This window comes from Apus apus, chromosome 6 (genome assembly GCF_020740795.1).
Source record: "Apus apus isolate bApuApu2 chromosome 6, bApuApu2.pri.cur, whole genome shotgun sequence".
NCBI classification, from domain to species: domain Eukaryota; kingdom Metazoa; phylum Chordata; class Aves; order Apodiformes; family Apodidae; genus Apus; species Apus apus.
This window is the reverse complement of record NC_067287.1, coordinates 6,453,083-6,469,102: the sequence shown is the minus strand read 5'-3', so window position 1 is coordinate 6,469,102 and position 16,020 is coordinate 6,453,083. Positions and strand designations below refer to the sequence as shown.

Sequence of the window (16,020 nt, the reverse complement as noted above, 5' to 3'; positions counted from 1 at the left end):
GAGATGATTTATTCAGGTCAAGCATGAGAATTACTCTGGTCTGAGGCTTTCTGGAAGAATGTACACTGTTCCTTATGCATAGCTGGGACTTGATTTTTTTGTATGGCTTTATCAAAAATTTGGTAACTTCGTTATTTTTTAGATTCATTATTTTATTTTTACTCATCTTTAGGAACAATCATTTTTTTAAAAGTAGCTGTTCTCTGTGGAGGCAAGTAAGATTTCAGAACCTAGATGCATCTCCAAAAGAAAATTTATGCAAATGCATTTTCATTTCAAAAGACTGCTCTTGTTATTGTAAATGGCTTGTTAAATTGTTACAAAACATCCACATCAGCATGAACAATGTAACGGTTCATTGCACTGTTAAAAATAGTCAAATCCTGTTGCTGCCGAGGCATTTACCTTAGTTTGAGGTTGTATGTTGCCTTATGAATAGGCAGTTAAATCTAATGTGGCCAGCTATTTATAGAGCAGAATGCATTAGCCAAGCTATCTGATAAATGGAACAACTTAAAGGGCTCACTAATGGGTTACAGCCTTTGTGCTGTAAAATTATGATGCATATGAAAGCCTAGATCAATGGACAGCTTTTAAAATCTATCACAAAGAAGACCTAATAGTGTATATTAATGAGTGATATGTTAACAGCTCTTAATCTGGAATTTAGCATTCATAACCTGACAGTTTTGTTTTATTTAACATCTTTCTCTTCCAGAACAAACTTTCTGTGCTTTGTCTCTTCCGTTATTGTCTGGAGCAGAGGCCAAGTACATCCTTTGTGTATGTTTGTGTCCCTCACTTTTTATCTTAGCTTAAAATCATGACAAGTGGTTGTGGTGGAACGACGTGATTGGCAGAAAGAAATATTAAGAAATGCAGTAGTTAGTAGAGTCAAGAATAATTCCGCAGAATAAAGATGATGGGTTTGATAATTCCTACCTGGTCCTTTGGGAAGAACTGCAATTCGTTTCTACCTTAGCAGTTTATGCACCTCTCAATGCTCAGTGTTTTTTAGGAACCAAATTCAGGACAAGGTCCATGCCATTGGTAGCGATGGCAGTGGTGACAAAGGTGACAACATCATCTTCCTGCTCTGCAGCTTACACACCTCTCTCCATTACTGCCTGATAATACCCTCAGCAACTCCCCACTGAGAGAAGATCTTCTATAACTTTCTTTGCCTTTCTCTTTCTGTCTTTAACTGTTCACATCCCCTAATGACATTGTGGCTGCCAGGTGATTCCTCAGCCTTTGCCATGTTGTAAATATTTCCTTTTTCCAGCCTGGGATTTTGGAGGCATCCTGCAGGAGTCATGCACCCAAGCCAATTGAGATTCCAGAGCAGCTGGATACTCAGCTCAGTCTTACTCCTTTGAAAAGCCCAGCTTTCATCTTTTTCTTTGCAAATCATCCCCTCCTGCTGCTTATTCAGTTCCATATGTATTTGGCTCAATTTTTTTACATAGTTAACTTGAAAGAGTATGGCCAGAAAATCAATTATAAAACTTAATTGACTTCTCAATTGACGTAAAGAGAAATTCAACAAATAATATTACAGGATATTAGTTACAGTTTGCTGACTTTGAATTTTTGCATGTTTCCCATGTACTCAGCTTGATTAAATGAACACTATTCCTACAGAAATCCTTTTTTATTCAAAACTAGTAAAAGTGGGGAGCTTATCACATCAGTGCTGGCTCCTGCACAACATGAGGAGAACACAAGACACTGCTGGTTTGGTTGAATCCTGGCACACACAAGATAGACTTGGACCCGTTTGAGTCAGGGCTGTTCAACTGGTCTCCTGCCCACCAAGAGGACACCTGAGAGAGAGCAGGGTCCTCCTAGCCAGGAACCAGGGTGGCTGCATGACAGCATGTGCAGCTGCCTCCCTGCCCTGTAATCCAGCACAATGGGGTGCACATCTGATGGGGGGGAAGCACTATTTTCTTAAAAGAAATTACTGATCTAAAAATGGTGCATATTTTCCGTCTGCAGGTTCTTATTTTGAAGGAAGCTGTAGCAGGTATTTCTGAGATGGCACAAACTTAGCTTCTTTCACCACATTAATTGATTATTTTTCTTTCCCTTTGGTAACATAATACATAATACACAGAAACATTAATTAGCAGTAGCTACTCAAATACCTGCTTTGAATATTTTTTTAATTTGCTTTATTGGCATATCATTTAAGTTATTAGTGTTAGTTGTGCAGATGAGCAGTCTGATTACTTGTGGGAAAGGCAGTGAAGTATTGGTAAACACTTAGCATAGGTTTAATTTCAGTTAATTCAGATAATTGGTTATTTTTTATGACCATGGATATTCAAATAAGATTACCACGTAATATGATTTGACAAGGTGTGTGTCAGCAGTAAGAGAATAATAGAATTTCCTTCACAAAGTGTAAGCATAAGGAAAATAGGCTCTGACAATATATTTTAAGACCGGGCCAGACTTTTTTCTTATTTGTCTGATACTTGTTTTGTTTAGTTATGCTATCATCTGTGCATTTAATCCACTTTACAGCAATCTGAGATCTAGATTTATGCTGCAATGCCATTACATTTCTCTTTAATATTGACAATACAGGAATTATCCACACTTTCACCCATGCAGGGTTCAGTGTTTGCAGGCAGTTTGTTGCATGATAATAAGCCTGTGGTTTTGAACTGTTAGTTATTTTTAGTAATTAAAGCATTCTGTAGAAAATAATGTTTTAAATTCCCAAGCCTTTATGTAAATGTATTTTTGCATGCATTGTTCTTTTATTTTCTTTGCTCTTCCTGAGCAATCTTTAGGCCTAATGAGAGACTGTTAGGAATTAAATAGGTCATCTTGTTCAGTAAATGACTATGAATACCTTTAATAGGGGTTTATTCCCATTAGGTTTGCCTTGATCACTTCCACTCACCCTTTCCCACTGTACTGGCTGGCAGGAAAAGTCTGCTGAGTTTCAGTAGGTCAGAGCCCCTGCCTTGGAGGCTGCAGGAGGGGATTTTTGGGGATGAGCAGATGCTTTCCACTGTATAAAGATGATGTTACCTGGAAGGCAGCAGCCATTTCATCACTACTGCAATGTCTGCAGCTGAAATAGAAGCAAATCAGCCCCGTGCCACAGTGCTAAGAGAATGAGGATGGAGAACTGCTAAAAACAAACAGTTTTCGTGGCAGTGATACAGGAACGCAAATGAAAACCAGCCTCAGTGGGTTCACATTCACATGAAAATGCAAACAAGCAAATCCTGGTTTACAAGCTGTGTGAAATCAATATTTTTATCTTACACTTTGAAAAGTCAGCTCGTCTTCCTTGTCAGCATCATAAATTATATATCATTACAAATGTCCTTCCTAGATAAAGTCTTTGCTGTAACATTAGTTATTATTACATTAAAATACATTAATTGTGCCAGAAATCCTGTCCCACTATTCAGTGCTGTGGCATTTTATTGGAAGTCTTGGGAAGAGGTGGAGAGGAGAGCACAATCTTTATCCTTTTGTCCCCAAGGATCCTTACAAAAAGCTCTGGAAATAAATAGTAGAGGAGTGCCTAAAACAGCCAAATCAAGATATGCAAAATATGACTTACAGTAATATCGGATTGTTACCTTTGAACCACATTTCTTTGTATGCTCTTAAGTATCTCTAGAACAGAAATGTGATGGTATCATAGCTCATTGTGGCTGTGGATGTGCAGGTAACGAGTGGCTGTGGGATTTACTGGGACCTCTTGTGCTCTCCATCATTTTGTGTCCAGGTGTGTGATCCCAGTATTATGCAGACCCGAACTCGACAAGTGCTGAGGTCTTCTGCCAGTACAAAGCCTTGCCCTGAAGATACACAAATGAAGCCATGTATTCTTAACCAAAACTGCTTCCAATATCAGTACAATCTAACAGGTAGGTTTGACTTTCCCATCTACTCTTGGCAGGAAGTGACACCAATTGCAACGTTTGTTAAATGGACATTCTGCGTTTCCAAATATATTTGTAGAAAAGATTCAGCTGCTTAAAGGCTTTCTCCAGTTGTGTTTTTAGTTATGCTTGCTTGTCGTGGTGGCTAAAGCCTTGACATTAAAAGAGTTATGTTTAGAAGTCACTGATTTCACTAAAGTTAATAACATGCCAGTGTTTTTACAGGTTAGTGGACAAAAGCAAAGGTTTTGTATTTAAACTGTCATTGCAGGGACACAGAAAATAAAAAAGGTTGAATGGAATCTCTTCTTCTTTTTGGTGTATTAGTAACTGAATTAGTTCCAAATTTCCAGTTAAGAGAGTATCATCTCAGTGATTTTAGTGAAGCAAATAATGCCATCAAAAGTCTGGTTAAGGTTATATGAGCAGGCATATGATATTCTGAGGAAAATGCATTAAAAATGCATTATTTAGGACCTTTGAAGCAATTCAGTCTGTTTCTAACAAATAAAAACAAACAAACAAAAACCCACCGCCCAAAATAACCCCCACAAAACAAATAAAATGAAAAAGACCTTTTTTTTTTTTCCCTTTTCTTTTTTAGATCAGCTCAAATAAATAAGAAAAGCAGAGAGAGGAGAAATCTAAGAGGAGTTTGGGGGCTGGTGGGAAGGGAGAAGAAAGCAGGAGAAAATACCTGAATATAAACTCAGCCTGTTTGAAATAAAAGCCCTAGAAACACACAGGCAGCAGGAGGATGCCTTTTATATCATCACATTTCAGAAATGCAGAACATTTATGTCTTTATGTTTATCTGAGGTGGAAGACACAAAGTAAAAAGGTTTTCTTCCCATATGGTTTATTTTCGTTGGTGATGTATGGAAACTTTTGTTGGTTTTGTTACTTTTCTTGTTTATTTTAAATTTTGTTTTAAGGCTTATTTCAGTTTACTTGTATTCTGACCATCACAATTTCAGACAAGTAATCAGATATGTGTTTTCTTCTGGTAGAAATACTTTTTTCATTTCATGGGTATTAGAGCTTAGTTTTAACTAGTAGAAAGGTTTGTCTTGAGACAAAAAACACGATGGACCAGAGTTATCCTTCAGAAGTTTTCCCAGCTCCTGTAGCCAAGTGAAACTTGAGTTTGATCGGTTTGAAAAGCAGCTTTTTTTTTTTTATGCGGGTTGTTCTTGGCTTTGGGAAGCCCTGGCCTGGAGAAGGTAACCTGTGAGTTGAATCAGAAGAGGGGGAAGTGTGATGATGACCATGACCGGCAGCTCTGCACCCTCTGCTTTGTGTCCTCAGGCTGGAGCGGGTGCCAGCTGGGTGCCCAGGCCGCCTGCGGGCACGGGGAGCGGCGGCGGCTCCTCAGCTGCCAGCGCAGCGACGGGGCCACTGTCAGCACACAGCTCTGCCAGCGGGTGAGGATGGCACATGGGGGGGAAAAGGGGAATGTCCCCGGGGTAGTTTTGTTTCCAGCAAGATGGGGCCTTCTGATCTGCACCAAGACACTGACCGTAGATGGTGGAGGAGCACAGCAGTTGGGTGCTTTTGGGAACAAAAGCATTCCTGGCGTGTTAGTGTGTGGTATCGGTTCTTGACTCAAACCATAGGATCACAGAATGGTTTGGGTTGGAAGGGGTCTTACAGATCATCTAGTTCCATCCCCCCTGCATGGGCAGGGACACCTTCCACTCAACCAGGTTGCTCAAAGCCCCATCCAGCCTGGCCTTGAACACTGCCAGGGAGGGGCATCCACAGCTTCTCTGGGCAAGCTGTGCATGCATGGGGCATGGCTACCCACCCTGCACCATCCCAGTAGCTCCACCAAAGCTGGTGACCAGGGGTATTGGGGCCTGTTAGGTGTTTGGGATTGTCATTTCAGAATAAGACCCAAACACTAATGAACTCACAGATGTGAAGTGCTTCAACACTGAAATCGCTTGCATCACAGAATCACAGAATTGTCAGAGTTGGAAGGGACCTCTGGAGACCATCGAGTCCCACTCCCCCATTAAAGCAGGATCTGCTAGAGCACATTACCCAGGGCTGCATCCAGAGGGGTTTGGAATATCTCCAGAGAAGGGGACTCCACAGTCTCCCTGGCCAGCCTGTCCCAGGGCTCTGTCACCCTCATAGCAAAGATGTTATTTCTCATATTTAAATGGAACTTCCCATGTTCCAGCTTGTGCCCATTGCCCCTCATCCTGTCACTGGGAACTACTGAAAAGAGTCTGGCTCCATCCTCCCTGCACCCACCCTTAGATAACTTGTAGGCATTAATAAGGTCTCTTCTCACCCTCCTCTTCTCCAGGCTGAACAGTCCCAGCTCTCCCAGCCTTTCCTCAGAAGGGAGATGCTCCAATCCCTAGTCATCTTTGTTGCCCTCCCCTGGACTCTCTCCAGTAGTTCCCAGTTGCACCCTCAGTGGTGCTGGTGTCCTGCCAGGGTCGCTGGCAGTTTTTTTTTTCCTGACTTGCTGCCCAGCTGTGGCAGGAGTTGGCGGGGGGGCTGATGTCTGTGTTTCCTTCTCCTCCCACAGCTCGGCCTGGAGAAGCCAGCGCAGACCAGCAGCGGGTGCGTGGTGGGCTGCGCGGTGGACTGCCGGCTCTCGGCGTGGTCAGCCTGGTCACAGTGCTCCCACACGTGTGGCGCTGGTGGTGAGTCCCCTCCTGCTGACCTATGCCCCTGCACAGACAGGACCCCCAGCCCCAGATGGGCTCATGCAGCCTCAGGCAGGGGTACAGAGCCCAGGGATCACCCTGAGCTGCACCAAACCCTTCTCAGGTGAATCTGGGCAGTCCAGGGGGCCCGAGGTGCTGTGGTTTCTGAAGAGAGCAGGATGTTTTCAAAGTACCCTAAAGTGAAAAGTGCAGCTTGGGAAACAAGTAGACAGATGCCTGGAACATTATTTTATTAATTAATTCAGACTCTTGGAATTCAGTCATAGGAAACATTAACCCCTGAGACAGGGAGTATGTAGAGCTAGCAAACTGCTGTGGAGAGTTACAGGATTCTTAAGAAATAGCTAAATAATTAAATATAAGTCCTTTGGTGAAGTTGCTCTTAGTAACATAATTATATCACATTGAAGAAAAAACACTAAGACTGTTTTTCATTATTTAGTATGTCTCTGTCTCCATCCTGTACCCACAAGGTCCCTTACTACTTGTATGACTCCAATAACTTCAGCGAGGCTTTCTCTAGCCAGTAACGTTCACCAGCATACAAAAAGTGAAAAGATTAGGACCTTTTTTAACTTTATATGATCTGAAAAGACTTCGAGTATTGACATGAGGAAATGCCTTGAAGGTTTTATTCAAAATAAGCTTGTGACATTCTTTCCCGGGCTTCTGATGTGCATTAGATGTACAACTAATGGTCTTTAAGATGCGAGAGCAGTAATGTATGTTTGAATCAAATTAACTTAAGGTCAAAAAGAAAAAAGCTCTTAACTTCCATAAAGTGATTCCTTCAGATGGATTTCAGAGATCAAAGAATGGTACAGAAAAAGCTTAATATTCGGATTAGTGGTGTTCTTTCTTTGCTGAGCTTTTAGCACTTTTGTAAAGTTGTGCTTTCTTAACAGAATTGAATAATTCATAGATAGTCTTTTAACAACAACACACTAGGAATTCTGTTAGTTCCAAATTTTATTTTTTCTTCAAAATCAATTTTGAAGTGTTAATGGTCATGTTTGCTGAATAGACGTAAACTGGTTTTGAGTGTTCAGTCACTTACTAAAGTAAAACAGTGTGCAAGAGCAGGTTCTAACTTCTCTATGGCTTTTACCATGCGAGAGGAGCAGCTCATCCTATGTAATGCCTGAAGGTTTTTGTCCTGAGCTCTTACACTGCACAGTTTGCACAGGGATGTAGGTACTCAAGGAAAGATATTTCTGGTATTCAGCTTCTGATCCTGAAATGCTTATGCAAGTCCTAAAGACTGGTTAAAGAGCTGATGGTTTCTAGCACATGCAAGGAGCAAACAGTACTTCAATTCCAAAATTAGAGCTGGGATTCTGCAGAGGAAACCTGGAGATACCCACACCAATGCAAACCTTCCAGTGAGTGACATGGCTTTGACCTTACCTCGTTAAGGCTACTTGAACCACAGAGTCAAGCCCAAGCTCAGCCCAGTCTGTGGGTCATCTTCTGGTCCTCAACAATCATAACTCCATTATACTAGAGAGCTGGCTCGAGCAGCTCAGGCCACAGACGTGGACAATTTAAAAGCTGGAGATCCTGTTTTGTGAATCTATGGCAGCTAAGCAGCTGGGAAAGCTGGCTTTAAAACTGTATCATAAGGAAGCCAAGTTTTGCTCATTCCTTCTCCAACATTTGAATGGCTTTCTGGGGACCCAAAGAGCCTTCTGAGTCTCATCCCAAAGCAGGAGCAAATAATTTTGATCTGTGTTATTCGAAGCGCATGGTTTATTTTACTGCAGTCCCAGTCCTGATCTGACTTTTGCTGCAGCAGCCATCAGGTGAGGAGCCACACTGAGATCAAACATCCAGGATGTTGCACCGGTCCTGCAGTGGTGGCCTTTGTGTGGTTCCAATAGCAGAGACACCATCATTCTGACTTCTTCACTGAGTTCCAGTTGGTTATAAGTACTACTTGGTGGAATGAACAAAGAAGACATTAATTATGGACTCGTCTCCAGGTGGTATTTCACAGATAAATTTAGTGAGTTTCGCACCTGAAGGTCCATAAACTGCAGTACCTTTGAAATCATCATGAATTTCTCATTGGCATTTGTGAGAATAGGATGAAGCCTCAAATTAGGCAGGGAATACCAAAGAATGACAAAAAACAAGCTGTGGGAATCGACTGCAGTAAGCACTGATTCAGCTTCCCTTTCCCAGGTAAATAATTGCCCACTGTTTGAGAACGGTGAGATGTAGGACTTAGATGTACACTTCTCAGAACTAATTCACAGCAAATGAGTTGCACATGCTGTTACTGGCTCTGCTCACAATAATATTCTGCTTTTCCTTGAGAGCCTGTGAAGGGCCTGCTGAAGTACCATAAATGGCTTCAAAGAGAAACATAATTTAAGTATCCTACAGATCAAAATTTAGTGTTGCTGGATTTACACTTTCATGTGTTTCTTAAGCATTTTTGCTAACATTTTTATTCTGTCCATCTCTTCCAGTAACTTGATCTGCTATGATATATTTTTACAGACAGTGCCTGTTCTTACTCAGGTTTTATTTTATGGAACAGTGCATTTAAACATGAAGTGATGCTGCTGTGTGGGGGGCACTGACAGCTAATAGGATTTTGGTACACAGCAGCCAAGGGCGAATATATTGATTTTTATAAATGATGATGAGTAAAGTAGATCTCTCTTTCCTGCCTGTGCTGAGCCTGCAGAGATGTGTAACTGATCTTTGCCTTTTTCAGCTGTAGTTCTGGGCAGCATCGTTCAGGATGCTGGCTGGGGCTCTAGGCTGACATTAGGTTATATATTAGGGTTCCTCATATCAGTTGCTGTGCTGCCATGAAAAGATGTATGGCCCTGCATTAATGGATGGTGCTCCCACGGCCTGACTCAAAGTTCCTGGAAAGATACTTAGTAAAGTATAATGAGCAGCAAATTGTATTTCCTTTGTTAAGGCAAATGAATACAAATGAATTTTTCTACAAAAATGTTTTCCAGTCCCATATGATTTCTCCCAGGTTGCCTGACAGGAGTGCTAAAGTGTATAAACCCCACTAACCCCATGCTTTGCCACTCATAAAGCTGCCTTCAGCAGCCAAGTACTGGGATTTACCTGAGTTACCCCGGGCTGAACACGCTGCCGTGCCCTGCTCAGTCCTCAGTGCCCAGAGAAGCCTGTAACGGGCTGTGGAGACGTGCACCCCAACACCAGGCTGACCTGTGGGGCAGAAATGAGGGGGACAATGCTGCACACGACTGAACAGTGTGGTGGTTACATTTTTCATTGATTCATCACCAATGTGGGAAAACATTTTTGGTTTTGCCTTCTGAAGAAGTGACTTTTCCTTGCTTGCTACTCAAACTCATTGAGCTTCAGTCTTACGGCGTTGGGAGACGTTGGAAGAGGGGCCACCAGAACCTCTCCCTGAGCTGTGGGTGCCCCAGTGCCTGCTGGAGGGACTGAGAAGTAGATGAAGAGCCCCATTTATCACCAGTCCCATTGGCTTGTGACCTGATGTGATCTCCAGGGCTGTATGTAGGTAACTGGATCCCTGCTCTAGCCCTGTGGTTGCCTGGAGGGCTGTGCTGTGCGCTCTGCTCATCAAACAGCTAACAACAACGTGTCACTAATTTTGACTGGGATGAACTCTAGCAGGAATTCTAATCATCTTGGTTTCAGCCATGATGCATCACTTTGTGGGCATAAAAGGCAAGGAATGGCAAGAATTTTTTTGAGGGGTAACACGTCTGATTTGAAAATATGATCCTGTGTTTCTGAGATGAAATTTTAGATGCTGATGCAAACCAGAATTTGAAGTGACCATTGTTAACAAAACTAGCCTCTTTTTTTTTTTCCCTTTTCAAAGCTAATGACAAATTTGAGGATATGAAGAAATACTTTTTCTCAGCACACTTTGTGTCTCAAGTTTTGTATCATTTAACACTGCAGAGCAGAGGAATGAGAGATGTGGCCAATTTGTTGGCAAAGTAAAGAAAAATTCACTGGGAAATAAAAATAATAACTAGGATTTCTTTAACTCTTCCAGAGTTTGCATTGGAAGAAAATTCATTTCAGATGCAGTGAGATTCCACAGGCTACAAAAGATTAGGTATTTAAAAACTAAAAATGGGCAGGTTTTCTGCCACTTGAGTGGTATCTGAGCACCTAGGTAATGTTTGTGGAGTGAGAACAAAAATCAGAGCTGTAAGAAACTCCCTGCAGTGCTTGTGCAAAGAAAAATTTAAATGGAATTGCTTTCTTCAATTATTTTTTCACAGTATGTAAAGAAAGTAATAGACTAAATGAGTCAAACACAAGCTGACCAGTGTGAGTGTAGTGAGTTTAAATGGTTTGGATAACCAACTGTAGGAAAATAAAATGTAAACAAATACAGAATGGTTATTAATTCCTCTTCAAAGGGAAACCATGTTTTCTATTAAATGATCTTCCCATTTACATTTTGCTAGAAGGATATTTAAAAGAGTGTACGAAAGGAGATAGTTAATTAAAATAGCCTGGTGAATGCTTCAGGCTTTCAAGTCCCTCCTAATGAAACTGGATCTTTTAACCTTAGGAGACCTTCTTTTCCATGTAGGGGCTGGTGTCAATGGTGCTGTCGAGCTCCCTGCCCAGGGAGACCATCTGCCCAGGGCACCCGCAGCACCCCATGGCCACGTGTTTCCCAAGGAGCTTTTTCCATTGCTTTCAGCATTCAGAATTAAGGAGAAGCCAGCAAAATCTCCAGTCTGTTGCTGGGGAGGAACACACAGCTAATTTTGGCTGCTGAGGGGTTTCTTTTCCCTTGCTCTTACCCCTGTGAACCACAGGAGTTCCTTACCTTTCCTCTCAGCTGGTAGGATTTTTTTCCACCTCTTAATGCATCTGATTCCGTGATGGCTGAATGCACAGTCATGTGGATAAGAGCTTTTATCATCACTTCTGTTACAAACTCCCCAGGTCCAGGGGATTAGAATTGGAAAGGGAAGAAGTCTTAAAATTGGTTTAAATGGGTTTAAAAGTGGGATTTGATGAGTCAGTGCAAGAGAAAGGCATTGTGAAGGTAAGAGAGCTTGCTAAGGTATCCTTCAGTAGCTTTTTCAGTTGTGTCTGCTTTTAATTTTTATTTGCTAAAATGTTTTGGGTAACACAGCTCTGTAGGCAGTTACTAATCACTTCTTGCATCTGTCTTGCTGCTTGTGTCTGCCCTTATTACCCACAGCTTTTATTTTTTTAACTGCTTCTCAAATCCGCACCTATTGAAAGCCAAGGCAGAAATTTCACCCACAGCACAATCTTCTGCATCTCGTTTCAGAAGGGCTTTCTACTCCCCAGCCCCTTTTCTCTTTAATTGCAGACGGGACTCTAATTGCAACATTTTGAGTGGAAAACATTCCTGGACGTAAATGGACAGCAAAGGAGACAGAAGTGGAATAGCTGTAACTTAAATGAATATGTTCAGTTTTATTATTTCACAAGTAGTAACATAATTGCTTTTCCCATTCAGTGGCTGAAGAAGTTTTCACCACTAATAAATAGGATTTTAATGGACATGGCAGAAGTGGTTATGGATGGTAATAACCCCAAGACTGTTTGCAGTTTTCAAATTATGTGCACATAATTGGTCATAAAAAGAAAATTCCACTTGTTAAAAACCTCTGGAAACATACTGAATATGTCATGTTAGAAGTGGTGCTGCCATAAGTATTTCCTTGTCATATTTAATTATCACGATTTAGCCAAGTATTTATATGTGTTGAATAAACAAATAATGTATTTTGGAAACATACACAACTTTTTTCAGAAACTGCATTTGAAAATACCAGTGCATCACTTGAGACTTAGCAATTGCATCCAGATAGTCTTCCCAATTCATTGCTTTTGTAACTGACTTTAGTGGTGGAACATGAACTAGAAAAAAAATGGTAAATAATCAAATTTGTTTGTTTTCTTTTTCTCTTCCTCTCTCACTTTCTCTCCCTTCCTTTCTTCATCTTCCTCTTTTCCTCTCTCTCTCTCTCCCTCTCTTTCCCTCTCTTCCTTTTTTTTTCTTTTTCTCTATTTCTTTGTCTTTCTCTAATTTTTTTCTCTCACACAAACTCTCACTCTCTCACACTCACACTCTCACACTGTTTCCCTCGCTCTCACTCTCTCACACTCTCTCTCACAATCACACTCCCACTCACTCTCACATGCTCACACTCACACTCTCACTCTCACACTCACACTCTCACACTCACTCTCACACCCACTCCCACCCCGTCTCCCTCCCTCCCGCAGGCCGGATGGTTCGCGCCCGCTCGGTGCTGCTCCCGGCGGCCGGCGGGGGCCGGCCCTGCCCGCAGCCGCTGCGGCAGCAGCGCGGCTGCCCGGTGCGGCCCTGCTACGGCTGGCGGCCCGGGCCCTGGTCCCGCTGCCGCCTCCAGGTACGGCTCGTGGGGCGGGCGGGGAGCGGGGTTGCGTTTCTCGGGCAGAGCCCCTTGTGCTGCTGGAAGCCTCTCCGGAGGTGCTGGTGGGAGAACCCGGGGTGTGGGCAGCAGAACGCCCTGTCTGGCCCCGGGGGACAGGACCTCTGTGCCGATCTGCGGCTGCTTCTGCACATGACACCGTGTAGGAGGCTGGAGACAACAGCGCCCGTGGAGACAAATCCCTTGTGCTTCCTGCTCTGCTGCCCGCCGCACCGGCGTGGTTTCTAGACGCTGCAGGTGGACGTGTGGTGAATATTGGGCTGGCAGAAGAGATAGCCAGGGTTTTCCCAGGCTTCCAATATGTGACCTGGGTTTCGGACAGTTCGAGACCAGGGAAACAGAAATATGTTTGTATTTTATATAATGAACAACAGCTCCTGGCAGGTAGGGATGTCGATGCTGTCTTGCGATGCACTGCGCTCAGTATTTATTTATGTATAACATAAATATAACAAAAGAATAACATCAGCTGATACTTTGCCCAGCTAACGTAAGCAAATTCTGTCACACGTTAGGGAAGAGACCTTCAACTGTAGGAGCTCACAGAGCTGATAAAAGAATTAGTAGGGAAGCTGAATTAATGACCTGGCATACTCCGGATAAATAACACATCGTGCAGATTAAAAGTGTGTGCATCCAGAACCCAGGCAAACTTCAGCTCAGAGCAAGTAATCACAGCCTTCCCTAACCCACATACCATCCCACGCTTTCAGTGAGATACAGCCTGCTTCCCTCCTTAATTTAATGTAATGTAGTTTCTCTGTCTTTGGCTTTCTTTTGGAGGGGAGCCATTTTATTCGTGTTCACTTCTCTTTAATGAGGTGCTTAGGCATTAAATGTAGTTCATAAATACAGGGTGATTTATTACTTTCCTTTCCTGGAGAAGAAGCTTAAGCTTTCTTCCTAAAGAAAGCTTTCAGAAGCCCCGTTTTCAAGGATGCTTTGTGAAATAAGCTAATATAAGCAAGACAGTTACAAGGCTAAAATATTTTTCTCTGTTTTATGAGATAACTTGAGACTGCATGTCTTAAGGTAGAAGGACTACTTTTATGCTAAATTAACTTCATATGAATGATTAGAGATGTCTGCATGTTCAGAAATAGAGCCTGCCAAGTGTTGCTGATTTTCACAGTACAGGAATCAGTGTGTTGGTCTCCAGGTGATCACACGTGTCACAGACACAGCTCCAGGGACGTGGGGCATTGCTGCTGACTTCAGAGAGTTGCAGAACTGGGGAAATGGCCAATACACTTGATCTTAAAGAGTTACATTCCATTAATCAGTTTCTTACTTGTTTTAAAGTTATTTACCCCAATTAGGGAAAAAAAAATAAATAGCAGCAGCTGACACTGTTCATAATTTTTCCATTAAAGGAATAAAAGTAAAGTAGCTAGACATTATGAAGCACCAGCTGCCTAATATTCATAAGAAGACTAAGAAGCCATCCTCTCCAATGTGTTTTAAAGTACTCCCTTAAATGTGATCACACAATGCTTCCTCCTTAGAGAAAGCTTTTAGCTGATGAAATGCTCATCAACTTGGGAAAGTATTGCCTGAGCAACTCTGCCTAAAGTAATTGTGAACACACATGAACACAAGAGGTAAATTTTTCACCATGAGGACAATCAAACGCTGGAATAGTCTCCCAAGGGAAGTGATAGATTCCCCCATGTTGAACAGTTTTAAGTCTCAGCTTGACAGGGTGCTGAGCTACCTCATATAAACTGTAGTAGTGCCTAGAAAAGTTGGACCAGATGATCCTCGAGGTCCCTTCCAACCTGGCATTCTATGATTCTGTGAACCCCAGTAAAAGCTGAAAAGGGAAAACTTCTCTCAAAGGCGAAGCATCTCATTAGGACTGTGTCATTAGGACTCCTGTCTTATTACTGTGTTAAACGTGGCAAGTGTCAGTGGGTGACATGAGAGAAGGTTTGTGCAGATGCTGTTAGTATGTTGGTCAGTTCAAAAGATACCTGCCTGTCAAAGCACAGTCGTGGTGTCAACCTTCTCCTTATTTTACCAGTGGTCAGTTGGGATGAGGGGGATGAGAAGTAGAGGCTCCATGCAGCCCATACCTCCAGGCTGTGTTTAGGGACCCCAGGGTGGGTTCTGCACTCGCCACAGGGTCAGAGTAGAAATTCTAGCAACCCACTGGAGGGAATCCCCCCTGGAAGTAAAACCCTTGCATATTTCTTGTCAGGAGCTCATGACTCAAGAGGCAAATCCTGGTTCTAGGCAAACCTCCAATGATCGCATCTCCCAAGGAAGAACATTTACAATACAGATTTGATCCCCTGAGTTTTGAGTATGTGATCATCTCCTTGGCAGTTCTCCTCTGATTAGCAGCTGTTCCCTGCATCCTCATTGTGCCATTTATGGAGTGTTCTTCCACTCATTCAACACCTATTAATTAGACCTTCAAATGTATAATTTTGGGGACATGAATAATTGTGAGAATGATAAGGAAGATAACACAGCCCTCCTGCATTGCTTATGACCTTGCTAAATGTAGGAAAACCCATCTTCCTCTATAAATGTCAGGATGGCATTTTATCTTTTAAGAGTGTTCAGTTAATTGGTCTAGTGAAAGATGTCCGTGCTCATGGCAGGGGGTTTGGAACTAGATGATCCTTAAGGTCCCTTCCAACTCAGAGCATTCCATGATTGACTGTATGATTGTAAAAACATACTGCTGGTCTGGAAGGAAAGCAAGCAAATGGAAGCCACTGTTAAAAAGCAAATGTTTATATTTGGAATTGTTTGAGGGTCCATGGTTTCTATTTGTTTTTTATTGGAAACATTAGAAAATGGGAGTGTATTTCCAGTACTTCATGATAGAAGAATGAAGAATGTTGCTTTGAAGCACATGGACTTTTATAGTGGAGACTGGCATACCAAAAAAATACCCTGTTTTTTCCTGTGATTTATATCTCTTTATTCATACAACTATTTACCAGTTAATAAGCA

The 16,020-nt window shown here is 42.3% G+C and overlaps 1 protein-coding gene across 1 annotated transcript in view; it reads left to right on the top strand.

The window, feature by feature from the left end:
* THSD7B (thrombospondin type 1 domain containing 7B) overlaps nt 1–16,020 on the top strand; it is a 326,234-nt gene that overhangs the window by 298,295 nt on the left and 11,919 nt on the right. The window contains exons 20-23 of the mRNA XM_051624219.1: nt 3,761–3,902; nt 5,226–5,341; nt 6,463–6,580; nt 12,866–13,011. Coding sequence (XP_051480179.1) covers nt 3,761–3,902; nt 5,226–5,341; nt 6,463–6,580; nt 12,866–13,011 — 522 coding nt within the window. The remainder of the gene's footprint in view (nt 1–3,760; nt 3,903–5,225; nt 5,342–6,462; nt 6,581–12,865; nt 13,012–16,020) is intronic.